This window comes from Capra hircus, chromosome 1, assembly GCF_001704415.2.
Source record: "Capra hircus breed San Clemente chromosome 1, ASM170441v1, whole genome shotgun sequence".
Taxonomy (NCBI): domain Eukaryota; kingdom Metazoa; phylum Chordata; class Mammalia; order Artiodactyla; family Bovidae; genus Capra; species Capra hircus.
The window spans coordinates 132,345,802-132,367,620 of NC_030808.1; the positions used below are offsets into that span (position 1 = coordinate 132,345,802).

General features: G+C 38.3%; 1 protein-coding gene across 1 annotated transcript in view; it reads left to right on the plus strand.

Annotated features, from left to right (window-relative positions):
* Positions 1–21,819, plus strand: part of STAG1 (stromal antigen 1) — a 470,948-nt gene that overhangs the window by 330,567 nt on the left and 118,562 nt on the right. Inside the window, exon 10 of the mRNA XM_018050852.1 lies at positions 2,106–2,229. Within this exon, the coding sequence (XP_017906341.1) occupies positions 2,106–2,229 (124 nt within the window). The remainder of the gene's footprint in view (positions 1–2,105; positions 2,230–21,819) is intronic.

Genomic DNA, 21,819 nt, shown 5'->3' on the forward strand with positions numbered 1-21,819 from the left:
GGCATGGCAAGTCACTCCACTATTTTTGCCTTGAGAATCCCCGTGGACAGAGGAGCCTGGCAGGCTATAATCCGTAGGATCACAAAGAGTCATGCACAACTGAAGTGACTGAGCACACGTGCACGAAACACATTTCTAAATATTTTATTTTACTCTCAGACCTTCTCACAGTTACACCGTTATACCTTCTCACAGTAACTATGAGGTCTAGATTCCATTATTATTGTTTTACTGATGAGGAAATTAAGAAAGAGGGAAGTAACTGTCAGCTAGTAATTAGCAGAGTTAGGATATCTTGCTCCAAAGTCTGTATCATTCGCCTCCATGCTATAGAGAAAAGGGTATTAACAACAGCGACAACAAAAATGTAGGAATACCTTAACTCTGTAATTGGTAGTATACTTTTGAGAGAGAGTGTTTCATATTTTTATTTTTTAAGCAATGACATGGACTTAGAAGACACTAAAATTTATTAGAGCAGAGAATTAAATATTAGAATACTAGCACTCATCGCCAAAGAGAAACCAAGAAAAGCACCTTGATAGATGATTGCCTTGTATAAATTGGAGAATTAAAAATTACCTAAAGTTTTAACTATGTATTGATGTATGGCAGCTCAGAAACCTTTAAGATTGATCTACAAAAGAAAGGTGGGATTTACCATATTGTATAATTTGGGAGTGTTTTTAGCCAGAACTACTAACCTGTTGAAAGATAGGGTGAAAAATTAATATCGTCTTTGTGGTGCACAGATTTTAGAATAGAACTAATCCCAAGAGGGTTGTGATGGATGCTGATGGTGAGGTGAAAAGTTGTCTGGGCACAGAGCCAGAGAGCTTGACTTTTGCAGTTTTTTCTCCTACAACTTCATAGTGTAGTTACCAGGATGGTTCTTTTGTGACTAAACGTGAAGTAAGGTTTTGGGTTTTGTAAACTATATTTTCAAGGGCTGCCCGAGTGGCACAGTAATAAAAAATCTGCCTACCAATGCAGGAGACACAGGTTTGATTTCTGGGTCAGGAAAATAGCCTGTTGAAAGAAATAGCAACCCACTCCTGTATTCTTGCCTGGAAAATTCCATGGACAGAGGATCCTGGTGGGTTACAGTCCATAGGATCACAGTCGGATGCGACTGAACACACATGCTCATACATTTTCAAATAATACAGGCTTCTAAAATTTTGCCTAATAAATACTAATTTGTTGTTCATGAAAATCATTTTCTTTTAATTCTTTAGATGTGTACTCGCTTATAACTCACAGTTATTTAGCGAAACAGTTTTTGAATTCTACATTATTCTGTATTCGGATATTGATACTCTAGTTCCTTAGAAATTTTAACATGTTTAATGATCTCATCCATAATTGTGAGGTTTTCAGAAAGCTGAAAATGCCATTTCCGAGTCTAAATACAGCATTTGAGTCAGAATAAGATGATTTTCAGAAGCATTTTTTTTCTGTTTGTTATTGGTAGCTTTTATAGAAAGTGAAAAGTGAAGTCGCTCAGTCGTGTCCAACTCTTCACGACCCCATGGACCCTACCAGGCTCCTCTGTCCATGGAATTTTCCAGGCAAGAGTACTGGAGTGGGTTGCCATTTCCTTCCCTAGGGGATCTTCCCAACACAGGGATTGAACCCTGGTCTCCCGCACTGCAGGGAGACACTTTACCTTCTAAGCCTCCAAGGAAGCCACGAAGTCATGTTAAAAATGGAAGATATTCAAATTGGAGACATTCGAGAGTGCATGTATATATAACAGTATTTGGATTGTGCTAAGTTGCTTCAGTCGTGTCCAACTCTTTGTGACCCTATGGATTATACCCCACCAGCCTTCTCTGCCCATGGAATTCTCCAGGCAAGAATACTGAAGTGGTTGCCATTTCCTTCTCCAGTGGATCTTCCCAACCCAGGAATCAAACCCCATCTCTTATGTCTCCTTCATTGGCATGCGGGTTCTTTAACACTAGCACCACCTGGAAAGCCCAGTATTTGCATAATACTGTTTTTGTTGCTTGCTGAAAATGAGTACGAAGTCCATTCTACCTTTGAATGTTAGTCAGAGGTTTTTCTTTCTTTGTTTTTTCTTTTGTTTTTTCCTCCTCTAGTGATGCTATTGCTGAAATTAGAGCCATTTGTATTGAAGAAATTGGAGTATGGATGAAAATGTATAGTGATGCCTTTTTGAATGACAGTTACCTAAAATATGTTGGCTGGACTCTTCATGACAGGGTAAGTTACTCTGTTCTCAGCTTTGATAGAAGATATGCTTTGTGCAAATATTAACGGTAAAAAGCTTGAAATTAAGATGGCATTTGTTGGCTTTTTTTCCAAAAAGTGTAATAATAATGAAATTTGAGATGATATAGCTGAATACTGTTTACTTGTGGCCATGATGAAACTTAAAACATTAGCACGTCTCAAAACTCTTGTCTTAGTTGTAATGCTATCTTAAACCACCACTGACAGCCTGATACATCTAAATTTAAGAAGATATAGTATCTTAAGAAGCTAATTACAATTATTATTACAGTCTTTTTCTTAGTTAATAATCGAAAGAGATTCCTTGTTTCTCTTAATATATAGAAACTAAGTAAGCTTTCTTATTTTGATTCTCAAGAGTCATATACATAGTAGAACTTTTATCAGAGGTGAATAGATTTGTTGGATTTTAGAATATTTGATCTTAAACTATTTCTGTACTTCCCATCTCTTAGAAAAGGCGCTGATATAAAAGGAATCCCACAGTATTGAATACTGGATATGTAATCATTAAAATAACAAAGGATAGGAATGAGAAAGCACTGGAATTTTTATATTGAATAACCTAGATTCCTATAACTTGAACTGCCAGATTTTCACAGAAAAAAACTAAATCTCACAGCAGTCTGTTTTGAAAGTTGCTATATTCCATTATTTGAATTGTTATGAGTATCATAGGTATTAGAAAACATTTTAAATTTCTGTTTATTTATTTATTTTTGGCTGTGCTTCATCTTCATTGCTATGCCAGCTATTCTCTAGTTGTGGCAAGCTTGAGCTACATTCTGGTTGTGGTATGTAGGCTTTTCAATGTTGTGGCTTCTCTTTCTGCAGAGCACAGGCTCTAGGGAACGTGGGCTTCAGTAGTTGCACTTTCTGATCTCTAGAGCACAGGCTCAGGAGTTGTGGCACATGGGCTTAGTTGTTCCATGGCATGCGGGATCTTCCTAGATCAGGGATTTGAACCCTTATCTCCTATATTGGCAGGTGAATTCCTTACCACTGGGCCACAAGGGAAGCCCAGTATTTTATCTTTTTAAGTGCAATTTTATTTTTAGACTTTTAGGATAATTTTGGTAATATTCCTTGACTTTCTTTTTTATGCTATTTTTTAAAAATTTGTTAATTGGAGGATAATGGCTTTACAATATTGTGTTGGTTTCTGCATACAATGTGAATCAGAAATAATTTTATACATTTCCTCTCCCTCTTGAGCCTCCTCTGCTCACATCCAACCCCTCTAGGTCATCACAGAGAGCCAGGCTGGGCTCCCTGTGTTATATAGCAGCTTTCCACTAGTTATCCATTTTTACATGATAGTGTAGGCTCTGACATCAAGAAGCTTCCATAGGCCTCTTATCCTCATTCACCAGAGGGCAGACAGAATGAAATCCACAATAACAGGAAACTAGCCACCTAATCACATGGACCACAGCCTTGTCTAACTCAATGAAACTATGAGCCATGCTATGTAGGGTCACCCAAGATGGATGAGTCATGGTAGAGAGTTATGACAAAACATGGTCGACTGAAGAAGGGAATGGCAAACCACTGCAGTATTCTTGCCTTCAGAACCCCACGAACAGTATGAAAAGGCAAAAAGATAGGACCCTGAAAGATGAACTTCCCAGGTTGGTAGATGCCCAATATGCTACTGGAGAAGAGTGGAGAAATAACTCCAGAAAGAATGAAGAGACAGAGTCAAAGTGAAAACAGAGCCCAATTCTGGATATGACTAGTGATGGAAGTGAAGTCCAATGCTCTAAAGAACAATGTTGCATAGGAACCTGGAATGTTAGGTCCATGAATCAATGTAAATTGGAAGTGGCCAAACACGCAAAAGTGGCAAAAGTGAACATTGACATTTTAGAAATCAGTGAACCAAAATGGACTGGAATGGACAAATTTAATTCAGATGACCATTATCTCTACTACTTTAGGCAAGAATCCCTTAGAAGAAATGGAGTAGCCCTCATAGTCAACAAAAGAGTCCAGATTGCAGTACTTGGGTACAATCTCAAAAACGACAGACTGATTTGTGTTGGTTTCCATGGCAGACCATTCAGTATCACAGTATTCCAAGTCTATGCCTGAACCAGTAATGCTGAAGAAGCTGAAGGTGAATGGTTTCTATGAAGACCTACAAGACCTTCTAAAACTAATACCAAAAGAAGATTCCTTTTCATCATAGGGGACTGGAATGCAAAAGTAGAAAGGCACGAGATACCTGAAGTTTGGCCTTGAAGTACAAAATGAAGCAGGGCAAAGACTTACAGAATTTTGCCAAGAGAACACACTGGTCATAGCAAACACCCTCTTCCAACAACACAAGAGATGATTCTACACATAGACATCACCAGATGGTCAACATCGAACTCAGATTGATTATATTTTTTGCAGCTGAAGATGGAGAAGCTCTATACCGTCAGCAAAAGCAAGACCAGGAGCTGACTGTGGCTCAGATCATAAGCTCCTTATTGCAAAATTAATTTGAAGAAAGTAGGGAAAACCAGTAGGCCATTCAGGTATGACCTAAATCAAATCCTTTATGATTATACAATGGAAAAGACAAAGATTCAAGAGATTAGACCTGCTAGACAGAGTGCCAGAAGAACTATGGATAAAGGTTCATGACATTGTACAAGAGGCAGTGATCAAGACCATCCCCAAGAGAAAGAAATGCAAAAGGGCAGAAAGGTTGTCTGAGGAGGTCTTACAACTAGCTGAGAAAAGAAGAAAAGTGAAAGACAAAGGAGAAAAGGAAAATTATACACATTTAAATGCAGCGTTCCAAAGAATATCATGGAGAGACAAGAAACTCTTCCTCAGTGATCAATGCAAAGAAATAGAGGAAAACAGTAGAATGGGAAAGACTAGAGGTGTCTTGAAGAAAATTAGAAATACCAAGGGAACATTTCATGCAAAAATGGGCTCAATAAAGGACAGAAACAGTATGGACCTAACAGAAGTAGACTCTATTAGGAAGAGGTGGCAAAAAGATCTTCATGGCCCAGATAACCACAATGGTGTGATCACTCAACTAAGAGCCAAACATCCTGGAATGTGAAGTCAAGTGGGCCATAGGAAGTATCACTAAGAAGTAAAGCTAGAGGAGGTGATGGAATTCCAGTTGAGCTATTTCAAATCCTAAAAGATGATGCTGTGAAAGTGCTGCACTCAATATGCCAGCAAATCTGGAAGACTGAGTAGTGGCCACAGAACTGGAAAAGGTCAGTTTTCTTTCCAGTCCCAAACAAAGGCAGTGCCAAAGAATGCTCAAAGTACTACACAACTGCGCTTGTCTCACATGCTAGCAAAATAATGCTCAAAATTCTCCAAGCGAGGCTTTAACGGTACCTGAACCAAGAAATTCCAGATATTTAAGCTGGATTTAGAAAAGGCAGAGGAACCAGAGATCAAATTGCCAACATCCACTGGATCATTGAAAAAGCAAGAGAGTTCCAGAAAAACATCTGGAACATCTGCCTTATTGACTACACCAAAGCCTTTGACTGTGTGGATCACAACAAACTGTGGAAAATTCTTAAAGAGATGGGACTACCAGGCCACCTTACCTGCCTCATGAAATCTGTATGCAGGTCAAGAAGCAATAGTTAGAACTGGTCATGGAACGACAGACTGGTTCCAAATTGGGAAAGGAGTATATCAAGGCTGTCTAATGTCACCCTGCTTATTTAACTTATACGCAAGAGTACATCATGCAAAATGCCGGGCTGGATGAAGCATAAACTGGAATCAAGATTGCCGGGAAAAATATCAATAACCTCAGATATGCAGATGACACCACCCTTATGGCTGAAAGCAAGAAGGAACTGAAGAGCCCCTTGATGAAAGTGAAAGAGGAGAGTGAAAAAGCTGGTTTAAAACTCAACATTCAAAAAACTAAGATCATGGCATCCAATCCCATCACTTCATGGCAAGTAGACATGGAAACAATGGAAACAGTAAGAGACTTTATTCTTGTGCTCCAAAATCACTGGAAATATTGACTGCAGCCAGGAAATTAAAAGATACTTGCTCTTTGGAAGAAAAGCTATGACCAACCTAGACAGCATATTAAGCAGAGGCATTACTTTGCCAACAAAGGCCCATCTAGTCAAAGCTATGGTTTTTCCAGTAGTCATGTATGGATATGAGAGTTGAACCATAAAGAAAGTTGAGTGCCAAAGAATATATGATTTTGAGCTTTGGTGTTGGAGAAGACTCTTGAGAGTCCCTTCGACTGCAAGAAGATCAAACCTGTCCATCCTAAGGAAATCGGTCCTGAGTATTCATTGGAAAGACTGAAGCTGAAGTTGAAGCTCCAGTACTTGGGCCACTTGATGGAAAGAACTGACTCATTGGAGAAGACCCTGATGCTGGGCAAGATTGAAGGTAGGAGGAGAAGGGAATGACAGAGGGTGACATGGTTGGATGGCATCACCAACTCAATGGATATGAGTTTGAGCAAGCTTCAGGACTTGGTGATGGACAGGGAGGCCTGAGGTGCTGCTGTCCATGGAGTCTCAAAGGGTCGGACACGACTGAGCAACTGAACTGAATATATATATGTCAATGCTACTTTCTCCCTTCATCCTACCCTCTCTTTTCTCCATTGTGTCCACAATTAAGACTTATTTTCTGTATGTTACCATTGTTAACGTGTAGGTCATTTTTAGTTTTTTATTTTTAAAGAGCTCAGGGCAATTTATTTTTTTTAATAGGTTGGCAAGTTTTAAAATTTTTTAAATTGAAAAATAGTGTATATTATCCAAACTCTGTAGTACAGCAAAGTGACTCAGTTATACAGATACATACATTCCTTTTTTTATATTCCTTTCCAATATGATTTATCACTGGATATTCAGTATAGTTTCCTGTGCTATATATTAGGACCTTGTTTTTTATCCATTCTGAATGTAATAGTTTTCATCTACCAACCTCAGCCTCCTAGTCCATCTCTCTCCCTCTCCCCCTTCCCCATGGCAACCACAAGTCTGTTCTATATGTCAGTGAGTCTGTTTCTGTTTCATAGGTAGGTTCGTTTGTAGCATATTTTAGATTCCACATGAGAGTTCTCATGGTATTTGTCTTGCTCTTTCTGACTTAACTTCACTTAGTATGATGCATCCATGTTGCTGCAAGTGGCATTATTTCATTTTTTTTTTTATGGCTGAGTACTATTTCATTGTTTATATTTACCACATCTTAATCCATTCATCTGTCAATGGATATTTACATCGTTTCTGTGTTTTGGCTATTGTGAACAGTGCTGCCAGGAATATAAGGGTACACATATCTTTTTGACTGACAGTTTTGTCCACGTATATTCCCAGCAGTGGGGCTACTGGATCATATAATAATTCTGTTTTTATAGTTTTCTGAGAAACCTTTATTCTGTTTTCCATAGTGACTGTACAAACTTTCCTTCCCACCAACGGTGTAGAAAAGTTCCCTTTTTGCCACATCCTCTCTAGCATTTATTACTTGCAGACTTTTTAATGATGACCATTTTGACCGTGTGAGGTGGTACCTCATTGTAGTTTTCATTTGCATTTCTCTAATAATTTAGTTACACTGAGCATCTTTTCATGTACTTAGTGGCCTTTTGTATGTCTTGTTTGGAGAAAGGTCTATCAAGGTTGTCTACCCACATTTTGATTGGGTTATTTGCTTTTTTGTTGTTAAATTGTATTGAGTTGTTTGTATATTTTGGAGATTAAGCCCTTGTCTGTCACATCATTTGCAGATGCTTTCTCCCATTCCATAGGTTTTTTTCAGTGTTTTTTTTTTTTAATGGTTTCCTTTGCTGTACAGAAGTATATAAATTTTATTATGTCTCATTGGTTTATTTTTTATTTCTATTGTCTTGGGACACCGATCTAAGAAAACACTGGTACAGTTTATGTCAGAGACTGTTTTGCTCATGCTATTTTCTAGGAGTTTTATGGTGTCTTATGTTTAGTCTTTAAGCTATTTCAAGTATATTTTTGTGCATTGTGTGAGGATGTGTTCTAACTTCATTGACTTATTGATACCTGCAGGTCTCTAGCTTTCCTAGCACAACTAGCTACAGAGACTTTCTTTTTTCCATTGTATATTCTGGTCCCATTTGTCAAAGATTAATTGATCATGGTTGTGTAGGTTTATTTCTGGGCCTTCTATTCCTTTGATTCATATGCCTGTTTTTGTACCAATACCGCACTGTTTGGATTACTGTAGCTTTGTAGTCTTGTCTGAAGTCTGGGAGAGTTATGCCTTCTGCTTGCTTTTTTCTTTTTTTTTTCTTTCCAGAATGCTCTGGCAATTCTGGGTCTTTTATCGTTCAATATAAATTTGCTATAGTTCTGTGGAAAATGTCATGAGTATTTTGATAGGGATGGCATTAAGTCTCTGGATTAGTTTGGCTAGTAGTGCCTCTTTAACAGTTAATTATTCAAATTTAAAAAGCATGGGTTATTTTTCCATTTTATGAATTTTTTATTCCATTTATTAATATTTTGTAGTTCTTAGCATATAAGTCTTTCGCCTCCTTGGTCAGGTTTATACCTAGGTATTTTATTTTTGATGTAATTTTTTTAAATAGTATTTTTTTTTTACATTCCCCTTCTGATATTTCATTGTTGTGTAAAGGAATGCAACTGATTTCTGAATGTTAATCTTGTATTCTACTTTGCTGAATTCACTTTTTATATCTATTAGTTTTCGTGTGGAGTCCTTGGAATTTTCTGTGTATAGTATCATCTCGTCTACATATAGTAAAACTTTTACCTTCCAGTTTGGATACCTTTTATTTCTTTTCCTTGTTTGATTGATGTGGGTAGAACTTCCGAAACTGTATTAAATAGAAGTGGTGACAGTGGGTATCCTTGTCTTATTCCAGCCTTTACTGCGAAGGCTCTCCATTTTACCTCATTGAGTATTATAGTGGCTCTGCTATAAATGGCTTTTAGTATGTTGAGCTTTGTTCCCTCTTTTCTGACTTTGGTAAGAATTTTTATCATGAATTTGTCAAATACTTTTTCTACATCTCTTGAGATAATCGTGTGTTTTTTTACTTTTTTTTGTTAATGTGATGTTATTACACTCATTTATTTGCATATTTTGAACTATCCTTGTAAATCTGGGATATAATCTCACATAGTCATGGTATATTGTCTTTTCTATGTGTTGTTGAGAATTTTTGCATCTACATTCATCAAAGATACTGACATGTCATTTTCTTTTTTGGTAATGTCTTAGTCTGATTTTGGTATCAGGGTGATGGGGCTTCATAGATTGTCTCTGAGAGTGTTCCCTCCTCTTGAGTCTTTTCTAAGAGTTTAACAAGAATCAGTATACATTCTTGTATGTATGTTTGCAGAAGTTGTCCGTGAAACCACCCAGTCCTGGACTGAATTTTTTTTAGGACGTTTTTTAATTACAGGTTGTATTTTACTTTTAGTGATCAGTCTTTTCAAATTATTTATTTCTTCTTGATTCACGTTTGGTTGTCTATATTTTTCTACAAAGTTGTCCATTTCTTCTAAGTTGTCAATTTGTTGCTGTATAATTGCAGTATTCTCTTACCTTTTCCCCCCCACCAGCCCTGTCAATTGAAATTACTCCTTTTTCACTTCTTATTTTGTTTATTTGGGTGCCATCTCTTTTCTTCTTGGTGAGTCTGGCCAGAGGTTTGTCAATTTTGTTTACCCTTTCAAAGAACCAGCTCTTGGATTTGTTGGTTTTGTTTTTTTTTTTAATCTTTATTTTCTTTCCACCCTGATCTTTATTATTTCACTCCTTTGACTTTAATTTTTTGTTATTGTTTTTGTTCTCCTTTTTCTAATTCTTTTAGGTGATAGTTTAGGGTGTTTACTTGAAATTTTTTGGTTTTTGATCAAGGCCTGTTATCACTCTGAACATTCCTCTGAGAACTGCTTTTGCTGCATCCAGATTTTTTATGATTGTGTTTTCATTGTCATTTGTCTCAAGGTATTTTTAAAATTCTTTTATTATGATTTCCTCATTGACCCATTTTTCAGCAGCATGTTATTTAGTCTCCAGGTCATCATTTTTTTCTCATTTCTCTCCTGTGGTTGATTTCTAGTTTCATGCCGTTGTGGTCAGAGAAGATACTTAAAACAGTTTCTGTACTATTTAAGGTTAGTTTTGTGCCCCAGGATGTGGTCAGTCCTAGAGAATGTTCCATGTGCACTTGAAAAGAATTTACTTGGGGTTTTGTTTTTTCGTTTGTTTTCTTTTTTGGATGTAGTATCCTGAAAATACCAGTTAAGCGAAGCTGTTCTGTTGTATCATTAAGGACTTACGTTGCCTTATTGATTCTCTGTATGGAAGATCTGTCTATTGGTGTGAGTAGGATGTTAGAGTCTCCTGCTGTTAGTGTATTCATATTGATTTCTCCCTTTATGTTCTGTTAGTATTGGGGTGCTTGTATATTAGGTGCATATATATTGAAGTGGGTAAAAATCCTCTTATTTTATTGATCCTTTTATCATTATTAATGCCCTTTATCTTTCAGCCTTTGCTTTAAAGTCTATGGATTTCTTTTATATTTTTAATTTGTCATTGCCCTGTTTTTTCAAGTCTGTTAACTCCTTCCTAATCCACTTGATTTAGACTGATACTCATATGGGCTCAAATACATTCTTAAAAGAAAAAAAATTTGCATTTTCTTACTCTCCTTCCTTACATTTTGTGCTTTTGATGTCCCTTTTTATATCTTCATATTTATCCCTTTGCTGTTCCTTGTGTTTATCATTACTTTCGCAAGTAGGGTTTTTTTCCCCCCTTTTCATCTGTATTATGGCTAATTTAAATGCTTTACTTTCCAGTTGTGATTTCCTCCTTCCTATTTCTTCTTTTCTATTTAGCAATGACCTTTCAATATTTATTTTAGGATAGGTTTAATATTGCTATGTTGTTTTAATTTCTGCTTCTCTGAAAAATTATTTATTTCTCATCCTACTCTAAATTATAATCTTGCTGGCTAGAATATTCTAGGTTGCAGATTTTTCTCTTTTAAGATTCTCAATATATTTCATCACTCCCTTCTGGCCTGCAGTATTTCTGTAGAGAAATCAGCTGACTGCCTTATGGGAATTGCTTGTAAAAAAAAAAAAACAAACCCAACTTTTCTCTTCCTGCCTTTAGAATCCTCTCCTTTTAACTTGTGCCTTTTTTTTTATTATAATACGTGTTTGTGTATATCTGATTGTGTTCATCTTGTTTGGGACCTTCTGTGCTTTCTGTATCTGGATATCTGTTTCCTTCTTTAAGTTTGGGAAATTTTCTGCCATAATTTCATCAAATACATTTTTAATCCTCTGTCCTCCTTTTTCCTCTTCTGGAATTCCTATTATGCATAGATTAGCCCACTTTATATTATCCTGTAGGTCTCTTTATGTTGGGTTTTTTTGGGTTTCGGGGGAGGGGGGGATCTGGCATTCTGTCTGCTACCTTGATTCGATAGTTTTTAATCAGTCTTATTTTCCAGGTCACTTATTCTTTCTTCTGCATTCGTTCTGCTATTCATTGCCTTGAGCTCAGGTTTTGTCTCAGGAAAGGAATTTTCTAATTTTTCTTGGCACCTCCTTATAGCTTCTACTTCCTTTTTATAATAACCTGCATTTTCATCAATAGTGTTTATTAATTTCTGCAATATTTTCAATACCTCCTTTTTGAAGTCCGTATCTGTTATACTGAAGAGGTCTGTTACATTGTTTATTCCTTCAGGGGCATTTTCTTGGTCTTTTAACTGAAAGTGATTCCTCTGCTTTTTCATTTTCTTATATTTCTCTTACTCTGAGTTTAGGAGGAACAGTTATCTACTGTGGTCTTAGAAGCCTGTTTATCAGCAAGAGTGAAGAGAAGCAAAAGCAAAGGAGATAAGGAATGATATACCCATCTGAATGCAAAGTTCCAAAGAATAGCAAGGAGAGATAAGAATGCCTTCTTAAGTGAACAGTGCAAAGAAATAGAGGAAAACAATAAAATGGGAAAGGCTAGCAGTCTCTTCAAGAAAATTAGAGATACCAAGGAAACATTTCATGCAGAGATGAACACAATAAAGGATAGAAACAGTATGGACCTAACAGGAGCAGAAATATTAAGAAGAGGTAGCAGGAATACACAGAAGAACTGTGCAAAATAGGTCTTAATGACCCAGATAACCACAATGGTGTGATCACTCACCTAGAGCCAGATAGCCTGGAGTGCGAAGTGAAGGGGGCCTTAGGAAGAAGAATCACCACAAACAATATGCCAGCAAATTTGGAAAACTCAGCAGTGGCCACAGGACTGGAAAAGCTCAGTTTTCATTCCAATCCCAAGGAAAGGCAATGTCAAAGAATGTTCAGACTACTGCACAGTTGCACTCATTTCACATGCTAACAGGTAATGCTTAAAATCCTTCAAGCTAGGCCTCAGCAGTATGTGAACAAAGAACTTCCATATGTACAAGCTGTATTTAGATAAGGCAGAGGAACCAGAAATCAACTTGCCAACACCCGTTGCATCAGAGAAAAAGCAAGGCAATTCCAGAAAAACATCTGCTTCTGCTTCATTGACTCTGCTAAAGCCTTTAGCTGTGTGGATCACAACAAACTGTGGAAAGTTCTTCAAGAGATGGGAATACCAGACGAACTTACCTGCCTTCTGAGAAATCTGTATGGAGGTTGAGAAGCAACAGTTCAAACCTGACATGGAACAAGTCTGGTTCCAAACTGGGAAAGGAGTATGTCAAGGCAGACCGGTTCCAGATTGGGAAAAGAGCACATCAAGGCTGTGTACTGTCACCCTGCTTATTTAACATATATACAGAGTACGTCATGAAAAATACCTGGCTGTATGAAGCTCAAGCTGAAATCAAGATTGCTAGCATAAATATCAATAACCTCAGTTATGCAGATGACACCCACCCTCATGGCAGAAAGTGAAGAGGAAGTAAAGAGCCTCTTGATGAAAGTGAAAGAGGAGAATGATAAAGCTGGCCTAAAAATCAACATTCAGTAAACTAAAATCATGGCATCCGGTCCCATCACTTCATGGCAAATAAATGGGAATAAAATGGAAACAGTGACAAAAATTATTTTCTTGGGCTCCAAAATCACTGCAGATGGTGACTGCAGCTATGAGATTAAAAGACACTTGCTCCTTGGAAGAAAAGCTTTGACAAACCTAAACAATGTATTAAAAAGCAGAGATACCACTTTGCCAACAAAGGTCTGTCGAGTCAAAGCTATGGTTTTTCCAGTATTCATGTACAGATGTGAGAGTTGTACCATAAAGAAGGCTGAGCATTGAAGAATTGATGCCTTTGAACTGTGTTGTTGGAGAAGACTCTTGAGAGTCCCTTGCACAGCCAGGAGATCAAACTAGTCCGTCGTAAAGGAAATCAACCATGAATATTCATTGGAAAGACTAATGCTGAAGCTGAAGCTCCAGTACTTTGGCCACCTGATGTGAAGAGCTGACTCATTGAGAAGACTCAGATACGAGGAGAGATTGAGGGCAGGAGGAGAAGGAGGTGACAGAGGATTAGATGGTTGGATGACAACACTGACTCAATGGACATGAGTTTGACCAACTCCTTGAGATAGTGAAGGACAGGGAAGCCTGGCATGCTGCAATCCATGGGGTCTTAAAGAGTCAAACACCGATCAGTGACTGAACAACAATGTCCCTGTGTAGCTTGTGTGGGTTCAGTTTTTGTTTTTGACTTGTGGGTTGCTTTTGGTTTAGATGCTTGCTCTCTCTTTCCTTAGCCTATGCTGGCTGTTGTCCCTTTGATAGCAGGTGTGCTGGTGCTCGCTCCCAGGGAGGCACGTCAGTGATTATCTCCAAATCGTGGGTCCCTAGCAGGGGCAGCAGCAAGTCACCACTCTTGAGGAAAGTTGGCCACTGAGCGTGGGGCCCTAAGTAGCGACAGTGTGTCATGCACCCTTGGGAGGTGGGAGCAGTGATTGGTGCCAGGTCACAGAGTCCTCTTCGGCAGCAGTGGGCCATCCTCACTTCAGGGATGTTGGTCCTGGATCACAGGACCCTCAGCAGTGACAGGCCATGCTGACTTCTGGGAAGGTGGGGCCAGTGACACCCACTCACAGAATTCTTGGCAAGGTGACTGCAACAGCAGCAGTCTGTGCCTGCACCTGGAGTCCAAGATGACAGCCACAGCTCACAGCCTCCCCTGGAGTTCATGTAGGCAGAGCCCTGCTGCCTGCAAGTGCATGGAGAAAGCAGCATTGGCCCACCTCGCTCGTCACACACCTCCTAACAATGGTCCCATGGCTCTCTGGCAGGCCCAGGCTTCCTCCTAGACTCCTTTGGTTGTAGTGCACTGCACTTTAGCCCCTCAGGCTGTCTTCATGCAGCCAACTCCAGTCCAGTCCCCAGGGTCGCTGAAGCCTGAGTCTTGGTACCCTGCCCCCACCATCTCCAGATAGCTCAGGCTGGAGAGTGCTGGGTGGTCAGGACCTGACTCAGCTTTGCCCTCTGCACACCTATTGCTGGGCTCTCTGAGGCTCCAAAGCTCCACTTGTGTCCCTGCTAGTGAGAGGACTTGCTCGTGTGATGAAAGCACTCCTCTTTCACAGCTCCCTCCCAGAGGCATAGGTCTTGTCTGTATTCCTTTCTCTTTTTATCATTTTCCTTTTGCCCTACCCACTTTTCATGTCGTTTTGGAAGTCTGAAGTCTTCTGCCAGTGTTCAGTAGATGTTCCATGAGAGTTGTTCCACACGTAAATGTATTTTTGATGTATCTGTGGGAAGATGAGCTCCACATCCTACTCCTCTGCCATCTTGATCTATCCCCCAGACATGTTTTTTTAATAGTAGTGTGCTAAGTATTATAAAAGATATTTACAAAATGACAAAATCACATAAATTATAATGAAAGTTCCCAGTGGAATTTACTAATGCCATTTTTGCTATAAGAGATTTTTCAGAGCATCACAGATGGGTTGGTCAGTTTCACAATTATTGATTTTTATTTGATAATTAGAAGGTTAGATGGAAATAGATGGTTCTTATTTCCTACCTCATGTGAGGGGAAATCACTTAGTATGTACATAGCGAATTTTTTCCTGAATATTTATTTTCCCTAGCAATTCAGATTCTTTTCTCTTCACTAATAAATCCCATGCTCGATTTCGTTTTCATTCTCCAGTCTTCATGGGGTTTTGGGGACCTTCACGTCTAAGGCTCATCTCAGGTGCATCCAGTTAAATTTTACTACACATGAGACATTACAGGATTTCACCCTGTGCCATTATGCGGGCATATCCACACTATTAAACCCGAAAAGACCAACTTCTTAGTAGGAATAAGTTTAAAGTCTTTCATTTTTATTCCCCACTACTACCATACCAGTTTTCTTCCTTTCCTTATCTCCCTAGTAGAGTATTGTACTGAATTTCAGTAACAATAACATTTACTAGTTTTAGCGGAACTTATGTATGTCTACGAAATCTGGGGGAAATACCAATTTGATGTTACTTATCAAAAAATAACCACCCTTTTCAAATAAATTGCTAAACTGTGTTTATAGAAATCTTCTGTCAAGATAAAGGAAGAGGTAGATTTCTCTTTTATATTGTTGATAAAATGATTTAAAGAGTTTTCCATAGAAGGATTTAAAAAACTTCTTGTGTGATCTCCAGTTGCTTTACTCAGAAAAGGGAATAAGTATTAAATATTTATTTCTAAACTTTCTTTTTTGTCATTCCCTTTTCATCACCTTTTTTTTTTTTTCTCTGAGGACCAAAATAATTTCCTTTCTCTCCATTTAATCATATGGTTGAAACTGCTCATTGTATAGGATATGGCTTCTGTGTTCAGACCCAACCTGTGCCTTTTCTAATGAGCTGATAAAATTTCTTCTCTCTTTTTTTTAAGATTTGCATTTTAATTATCAATTGCATTTTTCCATTTTTATTACAGTATAATTGCCTTTATCGTTTCAGTTTAAGGTGTACAGAATAAATTGATATTCTATTTTTATTTTAGAATATTATAATACATACTATTATATATTATATTACTATATAACTATTATATATTACTATTTTATAGTTTACTATAAACTACAGTAAAAATAAGACAAACAGCATTTTTATTATGCTGCTGGTTTGTGTAAGTTTTAAAGTATAAGTTTTGGCCAATAGAAAGACAAACAATTTCTAGTTTAGCTAAAGGAGTTGTTAGAAATTCAGTTTGTCTTTCTCTCCACCAAAACTTATTTCCAAATCCCTACCCATTCGTTTTACTTCTAACATTGAGAATGACACAGAAGAGATCTAATTTAAATAGACCTTTAGTAATCTTGTGCTGTGGGCTAAGTATCTTACTCTCTTTTTGTATTTATGCTCATGACTGTAGCTTGCCTTTCTCTGTCCTTTACAGTTAGGAAATATGACTGTAGTGTTTTTACTTTTAGCTTATGTGTACAGTTCTCCTACTTTCTTGCATCACACTTGTTTTACTTGAACCAAAACACAAAGTTTTTAGCTTCAATTAACCAGTCTGAGGATTGCACAAACTTCACACGCATGATAACATCACCCACCTGATTGGAATGGTTAGCAGCATGCCAGCACTACTAGAACGATCCTAGCTAACACCCTGGTACTACTTGGTTTCATCTCCTATCTTTGTGGTATCCCATAGAAGGAAAGTGCCCATGGGAAGCATCACATCAAGACTAGAGTCAAGGAGCCCTGTCTGGAATACATTGGTATACAGAACCTCAGACCATCCCATAGTTGTACACTCCAAGGAGAAAAAATCAAAATAATGATTGACATGTTGAGATTGTTATTTTGTAGGCATGGTGTAATTCTGTGACTGCCTAGCTCATTTCTACCACTATCAAACTGAGTATTTCCCAACATGTCTTACAGAGCCTTGTTCCCTTGAACTGGAGTGTTTAGTCTCCATAGTCCATAGGAGTATGCCCATTGTTGTCTTGCTTGGGCAGTGAAAGATTTTCCTTGGACAGAGTCAAATCGCATGGGGTATCCAAAAATATGATGTATTTTTTATTCAAGGGTAGCTATGATAGTTTTGGCGTCCACATGCCAGACTGGAATAGTAATACCATAGCCTGACCAAGCCTTATGACAGTGAGGCATCATCCTTGCCTATGGCTGGTGGTCAGGGGTTTGACATGAATAATCTGCCAGACCCAGGCAAGTCCAGGTCCTCAGTTAATGTATCCCAGTTTTTCTCTCTGGATGATTTAAGTATGTCATTGAGAATCACAAGATTGTATTACATCCTTAGACTTCTAGGTCACCTTTTGAGCTCTGGCCCATTTTTGCGTCTGAAGTGGACTCCTTTTCCCGTAGATGGACCCAAGCATCTGTTGCAACCTACTGGGCACAAATTTGATTGGCACATGAATTCCTTGTATGTATTTTAAAAGGTCCTTTGCAAACTCAGGCATGTAGTTCTTTGCCAAAAAAAGAAAAAAAATGCTACTGTTTAAAAAAAAAATCAGTGAATCAATGAAGAAATTAAAGAGGAAGTCAGGAAATACCTCAAGACAAATGGAAATAAAAACACAACTTGCCAAAATCCATGGGATATAGAAAAGCAGCTCTCACAGGGAAGTTTGTAGCAATACAGGTCTACAAGAAAAATCTCAAACAAACAACGTAACCTACCAATTGAAAGAGTTAGAACAAAGCCCAAAGTCAGCAGGATAAAGAAATAATAAAGATCAGAGAGGATATTTATGAAATAGAGCCCCCCATCCACCCCCCCCAAAAGATGCAATAGGAAAGATCAGTGAAGCTGAGCTGATTTCTTTCCAGACATAAGCAAAATGGAAAAGTCTTCAGCCAGGCTTGTTAAAAAGAGAGAGAGAGAGAACCCAAATAAGCAAAATAAGAAATGAAAGAGGAGAAACTATAACCAATATCACAGACATATGAAAAACTCAAAAGAGAGTACTATGAGAAGTTATATGCAAACAGATTGGAAACCTAGGGAAAAAATGGGTAAATTTCTAGAAACTTACAATCTTTCACGACTGATTCTGGAAGAAGTAATCTAAGCTGAACAGTCACTAATAGTAAAATTGAATTAGTAGTCAAAAAACTCCCAGCAAATTTAAGTCCAAGATCCAATGGCTACATAGAGACATTCTACCAAACACATAAAGAAAAGGTACTACCTGTCCTTCTCAAACTATTTCTAAGAATTGAAAACCACTTTCAAATTCATTCCATGAAGCCACCATTACCCAGTACCAAAACCAGACAATGATACTTCAAAAAGTGAAAGTCACTCAGTCATGTCTGACTCTTTGCGAGCCCATGGACCATACAGTCCATGGAATTCTCCAGGCCAGAATGCTGGAGTGGGTAGCCTTTCCCTTCTCCAGGGGATCTTCCTAACCCAGGAATTGAACCCAGGTCTCCCGCATTGTAGGCAGATTCTTTACCAGCTGAGCCACAAGGGAAGCCTAAGAATACTGGAGTGGGTAGCCTATCCCTTCTCCGAGGGATCTTCCCAACCCAGGAATTGAACTGGGGTCTCCTGCATTGCAGGCAGATTCTTTACCAACTGAGCTATCAAAAAAAGAAAACTAGAGACTAATGTCTGTGATAAATAAAAGTGCAGAAATTCTCAACAAAATATGAATGGAGCTAATTCAGCAATATAGGAAAAAGATCATATACCGTGATCAACTGGAATTTATTATACAGATATAAGGATAATTTAATATCTGCAAATGAATCAGTGATACACCACATTGACAAAACGGCGAATATAACCACATCATTTCAGTAGGCACAGAAAAAGCATTTGACAGAATTCAACAGCTCTCATCAAAGTTGATATCAAGAAAGCATATGTCAAATAATAAGGCCTATTTATGACAAACTTAAGAGGCCCTAGTGGTACAGAACTTGCCTACCAGTGCAGGAGATGTAAGAGACACAGGTTTAATCCCTGGATTGGACGATTCCCTGGAGTAGGGCATGGCAACCCACTCCAGTATTCTTGCCTGAAGAATCCCATGGACAAAGGAGCCTGGCATGCTACAGTCCATACGGTCACAAAAAGTCAGACACAACTGAAGTGACTTAGCACACACACACACACATGACAGACCCACAGCTGACATCATCCTCAGTGGTGGAAAGCAGCTAAAATCAGGAACAAGCCTAGAATGCCCCACTCTTGCCAGTTCCATTTAACATGGTATTGAAAGTCCTTGCCACAAGAATCAGAGAAGAAAAGAAATGAACGACATCTAAATTGGAAAGGAAAAAGTAAAACTGTCTATTTGCAGATAGCATGATACTGCATTTGGAAAACCTTAAAATGTCCACTAATGTACTATTAGAACTAACAAATGTATTTAGTAAAGTTGCAGGACACGAGATTAATATACCAGAATCTGTTGCTTTTCTATATACTAGTAATGAGCTATCAGAAAAAGAAGGCATGAAAGCAGTCCCATTTAAAACTGCATTAAATGGACAGAATAGAAAGTTCAGAGATAAACCCATGTACCTATAGGCACCCAGTCTATGACAGAAGGCAGGAATATAAACTGGAAGAAGGAAAGTCTTCAGTAAGTAGTACAGGGAAAACTGGAGAACTATATGTAAACGAATGAAATTAGAACACTCTGTAACATCATACACAAAGATAAACTCAAAATGTATTAAAGACCTAAATGTAAAGCTGGATACTATAAAACTCAGCAAGATATTTTTCAATCCACCTCCTTGAGAGGTGGATTGAAATAAATAAATAAACAAATGAATCCTAATTTTAAAAGCTTTTGCACAGCAAAGGAAACATAAACAAAAAGACAACTCTCAGTATGGAAGAAAATATTTGTAATAAAAGCAACAGACAAAGGATAAATCTCCCACGTACAAACAGCTCATAAAGCTCAAAAAAAAAAAAAACCCAAAACAGTCAAAATATGGCACAATATCTAAATAGACATTTCTCTAAAGAAGACATACGGATGGCTAAAAAATACATGAAAAGATGCTCAAAATTAGTAATTATTAGAGAAGTGCAAATCAAAACGTACAGTGAGGTATCATTTCACACCAGTCAGAATGAAAGTGAAAGTCACTCAGTCGTGTCTGACTCTTTGGGACCCCATGGACGATACAGTCCATGGAATTCTCCAGGCCAGAATACTGGAGTGGGTAGCCTTTCCCTTCTCCAGGGAATCTTCACAACCCAGGGATCAAATCCAGGTCTCCCGCACAGCAGGTGGATTCTTGACCAGCTGAGCCACAGGAGACGCCCAAGAACACTAGAGTGAGTAGCCTATCCCTTCTCCAACAGTTCTTCCCAACCCAGGAATCAAATTGGGGTCTCCTGCATTGCAGGCAGATTCTTTACCACCTGAGCTATCAGGGAAGACCCAGTCAGAATGGCTATCATCAAAAAATCAACAAACAGTAAATGCGAGAGAAGGTGTGAAATAAAGGAAGCCCTCCTATACTGTTGGTTGGAATGTAAACTGGTACATGCACTGTGGAAAACAGTCTACATATCTCTATATAGAGATTCATCTATATGGAGAGATACCATATAATCCCGCAGTCCGACTCATGGGCATATATCCAGAAAATAACATAATTTGAAAAGATACTTGCACCGCAGTGTTCATTGCAGCAGTGTTTACAGTAGCCTACGTGTTCATCAACAGAGGAATGGATAAAGAACATGGAGAAGGAAATGGCAACCCACTCCAGTGTTCTTGCCTGGAGAATCCCAGGGATGGGGGAGCCTGGTGGGCTGCTGTCTGTGGGATCAAAGAGAGTCAGACACGACTGAAGTGACTTAGCAGCAGCAGCAGCAGTACTTGTATACAATGCAATATTACTAAGCCATAAAAAAGAGTGGAAAAACGCCATTTGCAGCAACGTGGATGGACCTAGAGATTGTCATACAGAGTGAAGTAAATCAGAAAAAGACAAATATCCTGTGGTACTGTTTATATGTGGAATCTAAAAGGGGGGTACACCCATGTTAATTGCAGCACATTTACATTAGCTAGGACATGGAAGCAACCTAGATGTCCATCAACAGATGAATGGATAGGAAGTAGTAGTCCATATACACAATGGAATATTGTTCAGCTCTGAAAAGGGAACACGTTTGAGTCAATGCTATGAAGTGGATGAACCTGTAGCCTATTATACAGAGTGAAATAAGTCAGAAAGACCAATACTGTATATTAATACATATATATGGAATCTAGAAAAATGGTAATGTTGATCCTATTTGCAGGGCAGTGAAGGAGATGCAGACATAAAGGACAGACTTTAGACAATGAGGGAAGGAGAGGGTGGGATGATTTGAGAGAGTGGCATTGAAACATATATATTACCGTATGTAAAATAAATAGCCAGTGGGAATTTACTGTATAATGCAGGGAACCCAAAGTCAGGACTTGACAAACTAGAGGGGTGGAATGGGGAGGGACGTAGGAGGGAGGTTCAAGAGGGAGGAGACATATGTATACATATAACTGATCCATGTTGATATATGGCAGAAACCATCACAATATTGTAAAGT